The following is an 18,080-nucleotide window of genomic DNA, read 5'->3' as shown; positions in this document are numbered from 1 at the left end:
GAGGAGTATACAGATGGTGTATACTAAAAGCATGGCACAATTTGAATTACCTATAATTTCTAGTAGAATAAAAAAATTTCTAAGGCTGGGTGCTTAACTCCGTGGCAGAGTGCTTATCTGATATGTTTGAAACCCTCTGTTCTACCTAGCACTGGAAGAAGAAAAAGACAGACGGACAGACACACACATCCATGCAAGTCTAAACTTATGAAATACGTTGTGTTGATGCATTCATTTCGTGTCACTGAAAAAAATTTAACTTTCTCAGATAAAACGGAAACATTTAATAACAGTAAATTTCCAACGGCTGAAACTGATAGAAGATAAAAATTTTAACCATCTTTCCACGCGAGCCAAAATTATTTTTCTAAAGGCATTTCGCCCTACATGCTGTTTTAAATGCTATGCTAAAACAGTATACGAGTGGCGGGTTCAACTTCCATGCTACAAAAGGCTTTCCCTCTCCCCACTCGCGTAGCTCTGACGTCTGGAACCTATCTACCTGGTCCCGAGAGTTGGGGTTCCTAGGGCTGGACTCCCTTCTCGGCTTCTCCGTGGATGCACTCACCCTTCCAGCCATGCCCATCACACCCCTCCGGTCCCGCGCCCAGCGCTGCTCCTCCTCCCGAGGTGCCAGCACCAACTCAGCACCTATCAGCGCCGCCCCCCAGGCCCTGGCCCAGCCCCTCCTCGGACACGTGTGCGGGTGTGTTTGTGTGTGTGTGTGTTTGTGTGTGTCTGTCTGTCAGTCCCACCAGGGACCCGGCTCGCTTACCGAGAGAGAAGCGCCAACTTCTGCTCCAGAAGCATCTCCAGTTTCTGGCCCTGTTTGGAGATCCAGTGGTCGACTCCGTGCAGGCGGTAGCACGTCTCCAGCATGAGCCTGAAGTCCGCCACAAACTCGGTGATGCCCCTGTACTGGCCGCGGGAGAACTTCTCCTCCATCTTCAACAGACACATGCCCTGGCCGGGCTGCTGCGGGAGGACGCGACTGCCCCGGCCCCCGTTGCGCCGCCCTTCGGCTCCGTCTTCTTCCCCGGCGGCAACGCCCCCCAAGGGCTGCAGGAAAGGGGCGGTGAGGCCGCGGTGCTTCTCCTGCAGGAACTCGCCCAGGATGCGGTAGCCCTGCTGCAGCTCGTAGGTCAGGTCCTGCTCCTTGCAGCCACCGCCCGCGACCACCGTCGCCTCCGCCACCTCTTCCTCCTCGTCGTCCAGCGAGGAGGCGCTCCTCCTGCGGTCCAGCCCCGAGGCCCGGGCCGCCGCTGCCACCTCCTCCTCGTTCCCGTCCCCGTCCCCGGCCGTCGGGGGCGGCCGCTCCTCCTCCGCGGCCCGCTCCATCTCTCCCGGCGGCGTCTCCGGCCCGCTCATGTCCCCCGGCAGGCCCAGGCTGGGCTGAGAGGAGCGACCGTTCGAGGCGCCGGGAGAAGCGTGAGCACCGGCGGGCCGCTGCCTCAGGGCTCCGAGGCGCCGCGCCGCCCCTGCCGCATCGGGCCTCGCTCTCCGGCCGCCGGCCGGGACCCGCGCGCGCGGGGGTCTCAGGCTCGCGCCCGCGGGGCGGGGTTACATGGCGCGCGGGGGAGGGGGGAGAGGAGAGCCTAGGTGCCCTCCTCTCCCCTCCCCTCCCCCCGGCGGCGCGAGGCCCGCGCCGGCTTCGCCCTCCGCACCCTGCCCGCCCGCCGCCCGCTCGCTCGCTCACTCACCCGCTCGCTCGCTCACCCGCTCGCCCGCTCACCGGCCGGGCCGGCGGGGCCTGGCGCCCCACCCCTCCCGGGCCGACGGGGCGCAGGGAGGGGGCGAGGAGGAGTGAGAGGGGCTCTCCTCCTTCCCGAGTGGGCCGCAGCACCGGGCCGCCGCGGCTCCGGCTCCTCCTCTCCTCACACCCCTCCCGCCCCTGTCTACCTGCGGGGGACCTGGGCAGGAGGAGGCGGCGCACGGACCGGGCCCGGCGACAACTGTCAGTTAGAAGCCCCGCTGGGCGGGGGGGGGGCAAGGGGAGGGGCAGAGAGGAAAGGGGGAGGGCACTCAGCCCCCCCCCGGCCGGGGAGAGCTGTGTAGAGAGGCAAAGAAAGGAGCGCCGTCGCCATTCGCGGCGCGCATGCGTAGTGGCCCAAGTGGCCCCGCCCCCTTTCGTCCCGCCCTGCGACGCCAAAGCCAGGGCTTGGCTCCACCGCCGGCCTCCGGAGGCGGGCCAATGATGTCATCAACATGCGGACTTCTGCGAGGGGAGGGGCGGAGGGAGTAGCAGAGCGCCTGCGCGCGCTGCACACACTCGGGTAGCCCATCAAGGTTGCTTTTGGGAGACCCTTACTGGTCCTAAAAAATATTTTAATATTAGTTTTCTCAAAGCATCCGCTAGGTGACCTAGGTACGAGAATGCACAAAAGTAAACCTCTCCGTTGTAAACTAGCATCTTTGCACCCGTCCTCCCTTGTGACCGCCGGTCTTTTTTTCTCATAAAACTAGCGTTTGGGAAAGATTAGAAAGGAAGTTTAAGGACTTCACAAGAGTGGAGGATTGTAGAGCTCTAGTTCTCGAAACTCCAGCTCCCAGTTAACAGTTTTTTAAAAACCGAATCCTGTGTTCTATTGAAATGTTAAAACCGATAAACACCTGGATTCTTGAGTTCGGCTAAAGAGAACGCAATCTCGCTTAAGAAAAAAAAACAAAAAAAACAAAAAAACTCCAAATATTTCTACTCTAAGCTGTACAGCTTGTCATTGGTGTGACTTTAACAATCTTGCTACATTTTTTTATTTTTAAAGTAACTAAAAAAAGTGGACTCATCATTCACATTAGTTCACGTTGCATAAAATGAGGGGGAAATTAATGAGCCCCAAAATAGTTATTACTGTTTTCTAATGCATGTGATATTCAGACTTACTTGTTTGAAACTTGGAATGATACATAAAATCGAAACTATAGAAGTGCAATTTGAACATGAAATTTATAAATGGTTGAGATCTCACCTTCAAGATTGTTTACTTCTGCATAAAGACGTTTAAAGGACTGATAAAATGTAGTGCCTTAAAACTTTTTTTGTAGGGAGTTCAGAAAGCTATATATCTTTTGTAGCAAAAATACTGAAACAAGAACATGAGTTTTTAGAGTAGTTACACTCTCCTTCACACATAACGTACTCATCTGGCATTTTTGGTTTTCTCTCTGTCAGACATACTTCAGCTCATGAGGAAAAAAGGTAAGGACCAGTTCTACTACAGCAACTGGCAAATATGTCTGGTTGGGCTTCCTTCATTTCCTTTGACAAAACCCAAGCATCTAAAAGCCTACCAAACTCAAGCAAATGCCCACTCCCTTTTAGCCACCAGACCTATTTCAAAATTCTCACACAATAGCTTCCATTTACTGACCCTTCTGCTGCTTAGCACTTTATATTCATTGTCTCCTTTCATTAAGACAACCACCACATAAACAACATATTATCCTCATCTTGCAGGTAGGGAAACAAACACTTAGAAAAATCAAAATTCAAATTTAAACTCTCTCTTACTTCAAAACTCCAAGTACCCAATTACAAATCATTTGCCAGTTTCACAAGACTATATGACCTGCAAGCAACATACTGATGAAAGATTTCTTAGGCCACACAGAGAAAGAGCTCAGTAAGTAGAAGGAACCTTAACTCCAGTTCATGAAGAGGTCAAAATGATAGTAAATGAGGTCCTTGAACTTTACAAAAAAAACACTTTATTATATGAGAAATACGTTGTTTGTATGTAATTTTAATTTATAGAAAAGTTGCCATTTAATCCCACCACCCACAGAAAACTATTAAACTTCAAGGTAGCTAGCTATTTATTTTAAATACACTTGTAACCATACTATATATCAAATTCTGAACTATCTAAAAATCTAACTTTATATCCCTGTCTACAGTAGTCTAGATAGACCTAGTAGGGAGGGAAATTTGTAAACCAAATTCTAAAGCATGAAAAAGAACACAGTAGAAGAACAACCAACAGTAGTAACACTGACACTTTATTGAGCACTTACTGGGTCTGACATATTTGCTCCATTACATACACAACACAACAGGCTCAGGAAATCACAACAGACATTCTTGTTTGTAAGTTTTGAGTGAAGTTTGTTAAGTAGAAACTTTTTTCTACTCTACAAAACACCTTCAACAGTAAAGACATTTCAGTTAATACAATTAACCCTAAATTCAGAGTTGTTTTGTAAAACAATACACTGATACATGACTAGTCTTAAAGCTCATTTTTTAAATGTTTAAAGATGAAATTAAGTTTGTTTCACTGTTTCTGTAGAATCTGTTAAGAACTGCTTCAAAACAGAAATCTATTTATTCCCTTATTCTGAATAAAGGTTTCCTTTCTTGTTTAGTGTGGGGGATAGGGGGGTATTACATATAAACACTCAGCTAAAACATGTAACAATAACGGACTCCCACAAACATTGACTATTATTTATTAAGCTCTGTTCAAGTCTATCCCATGCTTTCAGGGTTAGATGTATCAGCTCTTCCTCCTCCACACCATTTCAATTCTAGATAATTTTTTAAAGACCAATTTGGTTAAATTCTTGTACCTCTCAACCGGACACCCTGTAAATTGGAATTTAGTCATGCTCCAACCCCTTTACAGGAGTTCTACATGAAAAGGTTCATTTATATTATAGAAAAAAAAACTCCTACATCCACTGCAGTACCTTGAAACTTTTTCAGGTCTAGCATCCTTCCAGTACCATAACAAACAGAAGTATTACCAAGGAAGAGTACCAAGGAAGAGTAAGTCTGCCAATATACTCGACCCTCAATTCCAAAGATGCTTATCCTGGAAGTTTCCCTTTCTTTATGAGCTCTTTTACATCTTGTGACAGTCACAGACATCTTGGCACCAAGTATACCGTTTACCCAGCATCAAAAGTTCAGACAAATAGCAATGATTTATATACATTTACACTAAATAGGGGGAAGGTGACAGAGAACTCTTAGGACAACTGACTGGAAGCACAAGTTACAACCACAGTTTCTTTAAGAGATGACACATGCAAAATAAACAGAAGACCTTAACACTAATCCTGAAGTATGAACTGCTTAGCAGAGAGAAATGGTATCTCTCATTTGTAAGGATCCACTCACAAAACTTTGTAGTTATTTTTATGATAGCTGATATTCAAGTGATAGTAAAGTGCTTCAAGCAAAATTGAGTAATTCTTGTAAAGCTTCCTGCTGGTCTTCATCAAGTTGGGATATACATTGCAACCATAATTCTTCAGAAGTCTGTATCTGTCGAACAACGTTAGCTAGGCGTTTGGCACAGGGGTCTTCGTGGCTAATAGTCTCGTTAATTTTTCCTTCTGCAATTATACTGATGATTTTGGGAAGATTGGAATTATTGGGACCGATCACAACTGGGTGGTTACTTTCAATTAGGTCACAGAGAAAATTCAAAGTCTGAATAGCTTCTTCTTTATCTTCATGCAGCGGGAGCCATGACAGCCAGTGTGGGAGAACCTCATCTACATTCACACAATTGGGCTTGAACTTCATAATCTTTCCTATTGCTGAGATACAGTTCTCTGTAGCAATGACATTTTTTTTCGTTTTGGAATTTGCACACTTAATAACCTTTACCAACAGTGGAACAGCTTCTGAACATAAAGAACGATAATCGTCTCCACCAAACTGTGCCATAACACCCAGTCCATAAGCAGCAGCTTGCCTGACTTCGGGGTTGTTATCTCGCATATTGAGTAGCATTGGCCACCGAAAATACTCAACATATTTGAATGAGGTTGGGCTGCAGTGCTCTATGATATCATCAAATATGCACAATCCCCACTGTCGATCTGGCCATGGCCTACTTGAACAAATTAGATTCACAATTAAAGGAAGTAGCTGTTCAAACCATGGCAAAATCTTCTCCTTGTAAGTGCTAAATAATGAGTGCAAGATATCTGATACTTTGGTCAGAATATAAACATCACATTCATCTTCATCCTGAAGAGACATTTCTACCTGTTGATCATAATTCTCTTCCTGCCTTTTTACTTGCCGCAACTCTTGGTTTTTAAAGTGCCCTTCAAGCTTTGCCTTCAAAATTCCTCCCAGTTCTTCCAAGTGTTCATCATTGAGACAACCATCTCCCATCACCTCAATGGACTTTGCAAAAGAATTCATTATCTCTGAGAGTACATCTGTATCAGGTTCAGTTCCAATGGCCTTGATTAAGGGATCACATATATACTGCCACATCTGTGAAAGATACTCCGTGCCACGGATCCTTGCACATTCCAAGAGAAAGGGCATGGCTTCCGCAGCTGCCACTCGAACATTGTCGTGAAAATAAAATTTCAACAAAGGAACCATCAGCTTCACAACTTGTTCTGTATAGTCCACAAATCCTTCTCTTAACTCCTTAGCATAGTAAACCAACATCTGACAAGCAGTTGCTTTTGCTTCAAGTCCTGAGGTTTTAATTCCAAAGCTTTGCTGGTCTCCAAGATTTACAAATTGCCAGCCATCATCATCACTCATGTTCTCCACATCTTGTGTGTCTAAGAGAGCAACATCAGGTTTAGCTGAGGCAGTCTTAATAAGAGGCTCGATAACCAGTGGAAGATACTGCTGAAAGTCTTTTCCAAGAATTTTACACATTCTAGCCCACGCTGAAACCATGTAAGAAGTCTGAGGGTCATCATCTTCCATAGTATTTAAGTCCGATTGTGTCTTCAACAGTAACTGCATCACATTCGATGCATCTTGCATAAATTTCTCCTTCCCAACGGCAAGACCAACATGGCTAATGCACTCAATAGTTTTTCCTCGAAGAAGCTTGAGTTCCTTTTGAACTGCAAGCTCAACAACATGTTTGAGGGAGGGCATAAATATATCATAATATGGAACAAAGCTTTCTTCTATTGCATCTGCAACTGAGGCAATGGTTGTCACAAGCTGTTCTAAGGCCAACTTAGTTCCACTCCGAATCAGCTCTTGCAATTTAATTACCAAGATGGAATGTAGACTTTTTACCATATTTTCCAAATATAGAACTAGTAGCGATTTGGGGCAGTCTTCAATAAAGATGACAAGGGCAGAAGCCGCATGGCATTGCACACGCTGATTACCTTGATTTTCCATGGTTCGCAACAACGCCGTAATCACTATTTCATGGAACTTCTTTTGGAAACTAGGTGCAAAATCTGTGGCCATCTGTCCAAGTGTAGTGCAGGCAGCTGCCCTCACCCTTGGATGGGGATCCTGAAGAAAAAGCAAAACTGAGTTAACTGTTTCATCCAGAATTGGTTCCATTTGCTGATGGCAACCTTCTCCGATGGCCGATAAGGCCATCAGTCCAGCATGTCGACATTTCCAGTCATGGCTCTGAAGCATCTGCATGATATGCTCCTTGGTCATTGGCAAAACAACTTTTCCACCAAGTCCACAAGCCAGTCTGTCTAGTGCGCTCTCCGCAGCAACTGCATTGCTGTCGAAATCATCTTCTTCCATTTCATCGGCGTTTACCCAGTCCTCATCATCTTGTAGATCAACCATCATCGCTAATATATGAGGCACAGCCTGTGCAATAATATTCGTGTGCTTTTTCAACATCGGAGTTGCAGTTTCGGATAAGGTCACTATTACTTCCAGAGCCAGCTGGCGTTGCAGATTACTAAGCCTCGAGTCTCCGCATAACTTCAGGCTCAACTGCAGAGTATCTTCTAAATAGGGACCCAAATACTTAGGTACGGTATCTGCAATCTCGACAAGGGATTCTAGCACCGAATCATCATCCTGGTAGCAGGAATCATTCACAGCCTGTAAGATTCCAGGAAGCAAGTCCGCAAAGTCTTTGAAAAGAGCAATATTGTTTTCATTAGCAAGGACAAACGCAGCTGCAGCTCTAGCAGATAATGTCCTGATTGCTGGATGCTCTTGATCTTGAATGCACTGGTCCAACAACCTCTTGATGATATCCAAATCGTGGCGATCTTGGTTCCCAAAAATCCCAGGAAAGTGCCAGAAAACGTGAAGTGCCACTTCCCACAGAACCACATTTTTAGAGTGAATCGAATCAATGAGGAATTTCAGACCTTCTGGCCAATGGTTAGTGCCCTCCTCATCTATCAAATTCCTGGCCAGCACCGCAAAAATATCACAAAGCTTTTTCCTCATGCTAGCGTGTGTTTCCAACTTAACAGCCAGTATCAGTTCAATCTTGACATCCCTCTGCACATGAGAAGGCAGATTTGGATAGACCTCCTCAAACCCAGAGGACAAAAGCCGTCGTAACAGTGCGGCAGCCATTTGTCTCACCTCATAACCTGCTCTTCTATTTCGGACGGCGTCTAAGAGGAACGTAGTCTTACACAGCCCCGGGATATTCTCGTAGACTTCCTCCGCTTGCCTCCGCACCATACAGCTTGGATTGATCAGGTTCTTCAGAAGCTGGTAAAAGTCCTGCTTTTCCGACACGGTCGCCGGCAACCCTGCAGACCCGGCCGCCGCCATCGCGCCCTGTCAAAGCTACCGCGACCGGCAAGGAGGGAGGGAGTCTGCGGCTGGAGCAGTGACGTCAACGAGGCGACGGCGGGGATGGGCGGGGCGCGCTCCCCAGACCGACGCGGGGGTAACGCTGGAAGGGGTGGGAGTAGGGGTGGGGGTGAAGGGGGGTGAGGTGGGGGTGGGATCGGGGTTTTACCGTTATGACGGAGCCGGGAGAATACCGGGGGTATCTCGTGTTTCCCGATCCCTGTGCACCTGCAGAGGCGGGAAGGAGATAGGAGGAGAGAAACTCGCCCGAAGAGCCTACATACTGTACGATGCCCTGATTCTTATAAAAGATCTCAAATAGGCCGTCTACACGGACTTTAATTAGCCGATGCTATGGAGTAGGGGAGGCATGGAGTATAACTGCGGTCCGCTGTCCCGGGATTTCTTTTTGAGGGTTGATGAAAATGTTCTGTAATTGATAGTGAGGACGGTTCCCCAGTGCCATGCCATTTTACTAAGAAATGCTGAGTTCTATTATTTGAATTGGTGAACAGGGTATATGAGTGATACCACAATAAAGCTGTTCGCAAAATAAGCTCAATTAAAGGATAACGATTTCCTCCCCACTACCACATCCAATGAAGTAATGTGGATTATAATAGAGATGAGAAAAGAAGAACTAAGTAAGTATGGTGGAAATGATGTGGAGTAATAAACTTCTTCAATCCTGGTCTTCTATTAACTTTGTGTCTTTGTCACTCAAGATTTCCCTTACATGTGTTTCTAAACTGCAATACGACAGAGTTCAGTTATTGGAATCTTAATTACCCTTTAATAGGAAGCTGCAAAAGTTACCCTCAGAACAAATTCCCCGGGGCTAGGCGTCTTAATTTAGGCAGGTGTGTCATTTAAAACCTTAATTATAAAGTGTAACTGTCTGTGATCAGATCTTAGTGTTAGCAGTTATTATACTCATTTTTAGCCCTTATATAATTCTATGAGGTTGATAAGGATAGAAATAGTACTACCTGTAGGTGAGAAATGGAGAACCGGGGAGACTGAAGGACTTGCCCAAGATAGCAACTGAGTCTAAATTCTACCTTTCCTTAGAGTGCACCCTTTTCGCCACAGAACTCGCCCATAACCACTCTTGCTTTTGCAACATCATCAAAGACCTTCAATTATTGTTTTCTGTCTTAAACTTTGCCAAGCAGTCTGAATTTCAGTTTCGTGGAATTCTGTTGCATGTACACACAAAATGGAGAAATGATAGTTTTCACATTAACAAGATGACAGACCAAATAGATGGTCTCTTAAATTAATTTGTAATATGCAACTATTCTCTGAATAGTGTTTCTTGATAGTGGGCCATATCAAGATCACTTAGGACCAGCTTCCAAACTACTAAACTAGCATTCTGAAACCTGTAATCCCAGCATATATAATTTGAATATGCACAGTAGGTTTTCATATAAATACCCAAATTTGAGAATTATGCATCAAATCAGTTTTTGTTCTGATCCTAAGATCTTACCTGTAGTTCTTCACCTCGTACCATACTTAATGATTTTCTTACTGCTCCTAGAAAAAGTTTGGCTGCAAAAAGCTTTGCATCTGCAGTTTTAGGAAATGTTAACGAATGTGGGAGAAATGCTTTCCTTACAGCTACAACCATTAGCATACTAAGAGCTTATTAAAGCTACAGCAAGATGCAATGGCAGACCCCCTGCTGTGTTTGGAATGCAAATGACTAACAATGCCAAGGTTGGTGCAGTGATATTATGTTGGGAGTATGAATAACTTAGTGCAAAGTGAAAAATGGTTGAAATGCTGTTAAGACTGTTCAGTCATACATTTATTCCATCAGAAAATATTCACCAGAGCTATAGCAAGCATAGTGCTGGACACCAAAAATTAAATACAAGAAAAGCTAGGGAAATGCCTCAGTTGATAAAGTTCCTGCTGTGTAAACATGACGAGTACTTGAGTTTGGATCTCAATACCCATGGAAAACCCCACTGCACATGTATACCCCAGCACAGGGCAGGAAGAGACAGGAAGATCTCTAGAGCTCAGTGTCAGCCTACACAAAGTTTGGTCAGAGGCTCTTTCTTAATAACATGAGGTGATTTAGGAAGACACCGGAAGTTGACCTCTGACTTCCACAATGTGCACACACCCACATAAGCCCATCATACAGTACACACACAAAGAGCAACTTCACGAAGACGATTATGGGACATAGTAGATGTCATATAAGGAATTAGTGTGCTAATAATTCTGTCCATGGCACTAAGGAACCGCCTAACACACTGAGGTTTAGAGCAAATCAACTGGGAGTCTGCCCCGAAGAACATCCCCTCACCAATTATTTGGTGGGCCTGAATTACAATTTGTGCAGGAAAAGAGAGGGGAAACTTGATTATTCCTATTAGTCCATGTTCAGAGTGGGTGACATGAATCTCAGATGGAGGTGACGTCCGAACTGGCTTCTGAACTCTTAGTTAACCATTTGGGGAGAGAGAGAGAGAGAGAGAGAGAGAGAGAGAGAGAGAGAGAGAGAGAGAGAGAGAGAGAGAGACAGACAGAGACAGAGAGAGAGACAGAGAGAGACAGAGAGAGACAGAGACAGAGACAGAGACAGAGAGAGACAGGAGAGAGAGGGAGAGAGAGAGAGAGAGATAGGAGAGAGAGACAGATACAGAGAGAGGAGAGAGAGAGAGGAGAGAGAGACAGAGAGAGACAGAGATAGAGACAGAGAGAGAGAGAGAGAGAACAAGTGAGAACAACTTGCTGAAATACAGAGGCCTTGAAGCAAACTGTGAGAACTCTCTGCCCATGTTTCAGAGTCAAGCATTAGGTGTGGGGCCTGAGAGGGCCGGGTCAGCAAGGAGGAAGACAGGGAGATAAGTCGAGACCAGATGATGAAGGGTATCATAGTCCATGCTAAGAAACGTGGGTTCTTTCCCTAAAGGTGACAAGATTTTAATCAAGTGCTATGAATCAAGTTTTAGAGCAATTTGCATGAACAGGAAAACGGATGCATAAAGAATAGAGACATTATGTTGGTCAATTACCTAGTTTGGTTAACCAGAAAGTCTAAATTCAGTAGCTGAATTTGATGGCGGGAAAGAAGGCAAAGACCAGAGAGGTAACAAAGCAGTGCACAGTATACGAGAAGGAGACTAAAACATCTTCCCAAGAGTTTCCCTGGTCATCTGGTTTGAGGTGCTGTTATTTGCCAGTCTATTTATTTCTAAAATAATAAAAATCAGTGTTTATATATATTTAAAAAAAAACACTGCTATTTGGGAGGAAAAAGCTTTTCCTAAAAAGGTGAATCTTGGGGGGTCTATTTTGTTCTCTCACTGCTTCCCACATGATAAAACAACTTGTAATTTCAACAGTAGGAGCAAAATTGAACCTGTTTTAGGGCAATCGTTTATGACTTCTTGGATAAATTACCTTGTAGTTAATTTTTTATTGTTATTGTCCTTCTCTTTCCCCATATGAGAAGTGTACATAATACCCTAAATTGGCTTGCCAATTTGGTTACAATTGAACAATTTTAAATTCTGTAATTAACTCTAGCTTTGTTGTGTTGGTGGAGAGGGCATCTCAAGATCATTTCCCCAGAGTAACCCAACACCAGACAATTAGGGTGTTTATTGCCAAGTCAGGGAAAGGTCAGGATAAGTTACTAATTTCACTGAAGGACTTAGAAATTTAGAGTAAAATGAAAGGGATAGAATTAAGTTGATCATGCATGATATTTTTTTTCAAGAATAATCCAGAACAAATAAGAAAAATACAGAAAACAAACCAAAACAAAATGTCATGAAAATGCCATGAACACTTTAAATGGCCTAAAATGAGACAACCTGAATATAAAAGAGAAAAATGCCTACAATAGATTAAAAGAGAATCAAAATTATGAACAAATGTGACAAATTTCTAATATCAAAACTTGCTAAGCCACTGATCATCTTTAGATTCCTAAGCCAGCAACTCTGAAAATGGACTAAGAGCAGTAATCAAGTTTCCCCTGTCTTTTCCTGCACAAATTGTAATTTAAATCAACCAAATAGTTGGTGAGGGAATGTTTCTCTGTACAGACTCCACCTAATCAATGCAAAAAGAATGCCTCAGTCAGAGAACTATTCTGCAACAGCACTGAATGAAACAATGGATCCAGGTAATCCTCAAGAGGCATTAGACCATTAGATGAAGCCTACTTGGGAGCTTTTAAATAGGGAGTTTAGGCCGAAGCCAATGGAAATCATTGTTTAAACTTTCTGTTTAAACTGAAAGTGCCATTTGCCAGTTGTCTTAAGCTCATATCCATCTATATTTGTATAATTTGTTCTCTGATGCTAAGGTTAGGTTTGTCTAACAAGTGTCTCCACTCAGAGCTGGATCTCTGTTGGCTTCTGCCAACAAGAACCTCAAGAGACTGGACAATGTCAAAAGAGGCAGGGTCAGGAAAGGGATTGTTTCTTGTTCTTTCTGTTTTTCTCTGGGTTGCCTCAACAATAGCCCTTCTTTCTGGAAGCAGCAGCCTCTTACAGCCCTTAAACACACACACACACACACACACACACACACACACACACACACACACACACACACACACACACACACACACACACCTCTCACCTCTGAGGGAATAATTGATAGTTTATTCAGCAGCCCAGAGTAACTGTGGCTTGGGAATACAGGTTCAGGTTACTCCAAATTCCATGTACCGATATTGCAGTAGTTTCATTGAGTTTTTATAGTAACAGAACAAAGAAAATCAGAAATGAAAGCATTTTTCAAATACACCAGTGCTACCATCAAGTTGGTGGGTTACCACAAAGTGGGGAAATCTCTGCTGTAGGCCACCCATCCTCACATTGGTTTTGACACTGATCACCTGTCCAGGAGGAAATTCAAGGGCACAAGGATCCTTGCTCCCCTTATTTCACTCCACTCATTGACTTATGCCCCATCGTGGGTTTCATTAAATCAAGCACTCTAATGCTGTCTGGCCACTATTAATCTCAAAACTCTAGTTAACTTCATATATTGCACTGGTATGTGGTCAGAGATTTCCTATACCAGAGCCTTTTTCTACCTTAAAAACCACCTTTTTATGGGTCTCTGTGAGTTCCAGGACAGGCTCCAAAGCTACACAGAAAAACCTTGTCTCAAAAAACCAAAGCCAAGCCAGGCGTTGAGGCGTTGGTGGCGCATGCCTTTAATCCCAGCACTTGGGGGGCAGAGGCAGGCTGATCTCTGTGAGCTCAGGGCCAGTCTGGTCTCCAGAGCGAGTACCAGGATAGGCTCCAAAGCTACAGAGAGAAACCCTGTATTGAAAAAAAAAAAAAAAAAAACAGAACAAAAAACAAAAAACTGCCTTTTTATCTGCCAGTCATATGCGATTAGATATAATCTTGTTATTTCAATGTCTTGTGATTTTGGTTATATTCTGCAGCTATTTGTTAACTGTGTTCATAAATATTTTATTTGTTTAAACTTTCTTTATGCATTACTCTGTATCCTAAGGGGAATCATTAATAGTAAGACCTGTGGCCACTGTTAAAATTATACAACATAATACACCTGACATTTTAAGATGTGTGCCTGTATATGAATAGGTATGTATATGTATGTGAAGCTCCAATTACATTGGAGACTGTAGTGATATTTGGTTTATGATATAATAAAGCTTGCCTGAAAAATCAGAGTGCAAAGCTAACCACAGCCACAGAGGCCAGGCAGTGGTGGTACACACCTTTAATCCCAGCACTAGAGAGGTATATAAGACAGGAGCTCAGGGGCTTATTCGGTTATTCGGTCTTCAGCATTCAGTCTCAAGACATTCAGTCTCCAGCCACACAGGATTCTTGGAGATGGGATCGCCCCTTCAATCTAAAGTAGAGATAAGAGTTAGCGGTGGCCGCTTGCTTTTCTGATCTTCAGCTTGAACCCCAATATCTGTCTCTGGGTTTTTTATTACTTGTGCTACAGGGGATTCCAAGACATTTGAAATGCCAGGACCACTGAACAAACAGTGAGGACAGTGGCAGATATGGAGTAGAGCCAGCCCAAGCCAACAAGACAAGCTGTATGTGTGTTTAGATGACAGAGCTGGAGAAGTAAAAATGCCTACCTTTTTCTTCTTTTCTTTTTCTTTCTTACACTTCCCGAAAGCCTAAGCATACTTTCCTGGACACACATGGCTTTCTTACCCTCTCTCTAAAGCCCACCTTGCAGCCATGCAGCTGCTTGCCAACACGCATTGCAAAAGGTGTGGCTTTCCTCTTCTCCACTCTCCTCCTCTGGGTACCCACCAAGAGTTTCTGATGACCCACCTAGTTCTTCTCTCAAGCTTCAATAAAGCTGTGCAAGAGTTTTTTTCTCAGTCCCTTTTAAAATTCTTTCACTGATGACCAAGGACCATGAAAAGAGAGCCCCAATTTCCCCAGTAACAAAAGGACACTCCTATTTATTCTACATATTTTTGTACAGTTGAATCTTTTGAGTGATGAGGTTTTTGCAACACTTGTGTAAAATATGGGGAATGTGAAGTAATGGTCTAGTCAGGACAATTGGTGCCTGACTTGAGTGTGAGTCTTCGTTGCCCCAGTGGGAGCATCCAGAACCTGTCTAGGTAAAGTTGGAGTTTCAGAGCCATCAACCTCCTGCATGGCTCCTTCCAGCACAGCATGAAACTGCCCCATAAGTCACTTAGTTTAAAACAGAGCCAGACCTGAAAAGACAGTGATGTCTGGGTCAGCTGCTGTTAGATTGGGAGGGTCAAAGAACCACAGTGCCTACTTCTGTCCATTAAAAGCCATTGCAACCAGAAAAAATCTGTAAGACTCATAACAATTATATTTGCCTACATGTCGACAGCTCCCCACAGATAATTTCCTAGCTATGGTGGAGGACTTCAAGTCCTATTTTGTCACCTGTGACAAGTGATAATAGCAGAAATTCTATGGCTGACCCAGAATTCCTCCTTATATTTGAATTTGTATCAACAGAGATCTTTGGGGGAGGTGTTGGTACTGGATCTCACCATGTAGCTCTGACTATCTGGAACTCATTATTTAGACCAGTTAGACCTCAAAGTCAACAGAGATGGGCCTGCCTCTGCCCCCCACCTCCCAAGGTGTTGGGATTAAAGAGTGCACTACAACACCCAGCTCTCAACATAAAATTTAAAGCATACTAATTGATTTCTTGAACTATTATTATTCTTCAATTCAGTCTTTAAGGATCAACGCAGCAGAGGAAAGTAAATGAGAAGATGCCTCTAACATGAAAGAACACGGGGAACATAAGATCCTCTTAATAATGGACACAGAAGTTGAATACAAAAGACCAAGAGTAAAAATGAAATTCAATACTGATAAATGGCATCCATTGTGTGTGTGTGTGTGTGTGTGTGTGTGTGTGTGTGTGTGTGTGTCAAAGTTCACATATGGAGGTCAGGAGACATTTTGCAGGAATGGATCTTACCTTGAGGTTCTAGGAATTGAACTCAAATCATCAGGTTTGTAGCAGCACATGTATTTGTATTTACCCATCTTGCTGGATACCTAGTTTGTTCCATGTCTGTCTGTCTGTCTGTCTGTCTGTCTGGATGTCTATCTATCTTCCGATCTAACATCGATATGCTTTTCCCCCATTTGTCATGTGTGTATGTTGGGGAGGGGTTCGGTGTGTGACTGCATTGCATGAGGAGGCCCAACGTTGTTGTAGGAAATAATCCTTGATTGCACTCTACCTTATTCTACACAGCAGGATCTGTCAATCAAATTCAGAGAAGTCAGATATGGCTAGTCTGGCCATCAGGTTTACCCTAAGGCCCCATCTCTGCCTTTGGAGTTTGGAATTACAGGTGGGCTGCCATGCATGCCTAGTCTTTATGTGAATTCTGGGGATTCCAACTCCAGTCCTCACAGTTGCCTAGCAAGGCTGTAAGCACTGAGTCACCCTCCCTTCCCCAGACCATTGTTCATTTTAAGTGAGGAACAATGAAATCTATTTCACTGGGTCAATGTGGCAGCTAAATATGAGAAAGTGTGAATGCAGAAAAACTTTACATTAATTGATATGAGACTGTTTATTTCTTCTATTCTCCATTTCCCAAGGTCATCTATGTACCTTTTCCTTGGGGACCATTTATAAGAAAGGAGCAGTTGTCTGGAGATAGTTTTCTCTGCTCTGTAGGAGCTTCCGCTCATTAAGGAGACTGTGTCAAGGGTGAGGTGGGGAAGAAAGAACAGGGGGGATGCTGGGTACCCTTCTAGGGAAAGAATCCGGAGTAGACAGAGTGGATATTTCTGTCAGGTTTATGGAGATGAAGGAGGTTCTGTAAGGATGGGGAATTATGCTTTTCAGAGCTGGGTCCTCTCACGTTCATGTTATAAAGGTGGGACTGGCTGCTAATTGCAAAGCTCCTAGCCATGGCAAATATCAGTATGTGCAAAATGAGGTGGTATGACAGCTGCCTACTTCCAAAGGGGCCACTTGATTTTGAATAATGAGCATCTCAGTGGTGAATCTTGTGACCAAAGCCTAGAGAGAGTTCTCGACTTGCTTTTTTCTTGATAAGGCCCCTGGGACTTTAAAACAAAACAAAACAACACTCTCACACACACAGACACAAAAAAACTAAGTTGAATGGGAGGTGTCTGGAATTACATACAGAAGCCTGAGGTGAGGCACCAGTGCAAAGAGAGTGAAACCTGGAAGGGAACTTTAATATCTATAACCATGGATGCAATCAGAGCCAAGGCTTAGAAGAAATGACGTAAGGGCCCCAGTGTTTGGCACAGGAAGCAAAGCTTAGTAATGACTAAGGAATATGAGGCAGAGAGAGCTTTAGATTTTTATTTTTATCTTAAGAAGTAATACATAAACTTTTGGAATAGAAACAGGCTTAATTTGGTTAAATGTGAATGCAATCTTTCTGATATATCCTTTGTGGTCCATGGTTTATTTTTGATATAGCAACAAAATATCTTACGTTGTAAGCACTTTAAAAATTACAAGGTCGCTTCTAATTGTACACTAATATACATAAGCATTCACATACAAATACATACACACTCGTGTGTAAAATAGAAGGTTAAAAAAATCTTGGGACTGAGTGTGGAGCTACATGCCTTTAATCATAGTACCTGGGAGGCAGACACAGAGGGATCTTTGTGAGTTCTGGGCCAGCCTGGTCTATACAATAAGTTCCAGGACAGCCAGAGTTGCTTAGTGAGAATCTGCCTTAAAATAAAAACAAACACTGGGCATTGGTGGCACACCCTTTTAATTCCAGCACTCAAGAGGCAGAGGCAGGTGGATCTCTGTGAGTTCGAGGCCAACCTGGTCTACAGAGTGAGTGCCAGGATAGGCTCCAAAGTTACACAGAGAAACCCTGTCGTGAACCCGCCCCCCCCAAAACAAAGCCCCCAAAACAAAAAAAGCAAAAACAAAACAAAACAAAAAACAAACATAGAATGATAAATAAAATAAAAATAAATAAAAGTTTAGGATGCTGCCAGGTGATGCACCCCTTTAATCCCAGTGCTTGGGACACAGAGGCAGGTGGATCTCTGTG

General features: G+C 43.9%; 2 protein-coding genes across 8 annotated transcripts in view; both read right to left on the bottom strand.

Moving 5' to 3' along the window:
• Kiaa2026 (KIAA2026 ortholog) overlaps positions 1-1,487 on the bottom strand; it is a 73,229-nt gene extending 71,742 nt beyond the window's left edge. For 3 of the 6 annotated variants that reach the window (XM_027406421.2, XM_027406423.2, XM_027406425.2), the window contains exon 1: positions 776-1,486. In XM_027406421.2, coding sequence (XP_027262222.1) covers positions 776-1,368 — 593 coding nt within the window. In that variant the 5' untranslated portion in view covers positions 1,369-1,486. Of the gene's footprint in view, positions 1-775 lie in introns of all 6 variants that reach the window. The other 3 variants (XM_027406422.2, XM_027406424.2, XM_027406426.2) reach the window with 2 other exon arrangements.
• Positions 1,488-3,975: 2,488 nt separating this feature from the next.
• Positions 3,976-8,534, bottom strand: Ranbp6 (RAN binding protein 6). 2 transcript variants are annotated; one of them, XM_035441892.1, is made up of 2 exons: positions 8,297-8,533; positions 3,976-7,240 (listed from the first exon to the last, which is right to left on the bottom strand). In XM_035441892.1, exons 1-2 carry the CDS (start codon positions 8,489-8,491, stop codon positions 5,174-5,176), a joined length of 2,262 nt encoding a protein of 753 aa, XP_035297783.1. In that variant the 5' UTR covers positions 8,492-8,533; the 3' UTR covers positions 3,976-5,173. The 2 variants fall into 2 exon arrangements, with proteins under 2 accessions (XP_035297783.1, XP_027262221.1); XM_027406420.2 differs by having other exon boundaries at positions 3,976-8,534.
• Positions 8,535-18,080: the final 9,546 nt, after the last annotated feature.

Source organism: Cricetulus griseus, chromosome 3 (assembly GCF_003668045.3).
Source record: "Cricetulus griseus strain 17A/GY chromosome 3, alternate assembly CriGri-PICRH-1.0, whole genome shotgun sequence".
Taxonomy (NCBI): Eukaryota; Metazoa; Chordata; class Mammalia; order Rodentia; family Cricetidae; genus Cricetulus; species Cricetulus griseus.
The sequence above is the reverse complement of the archived record's forward strand: the minus strand, read 5'-3'. Positions and strand labels throughout refer to the sequence as shown.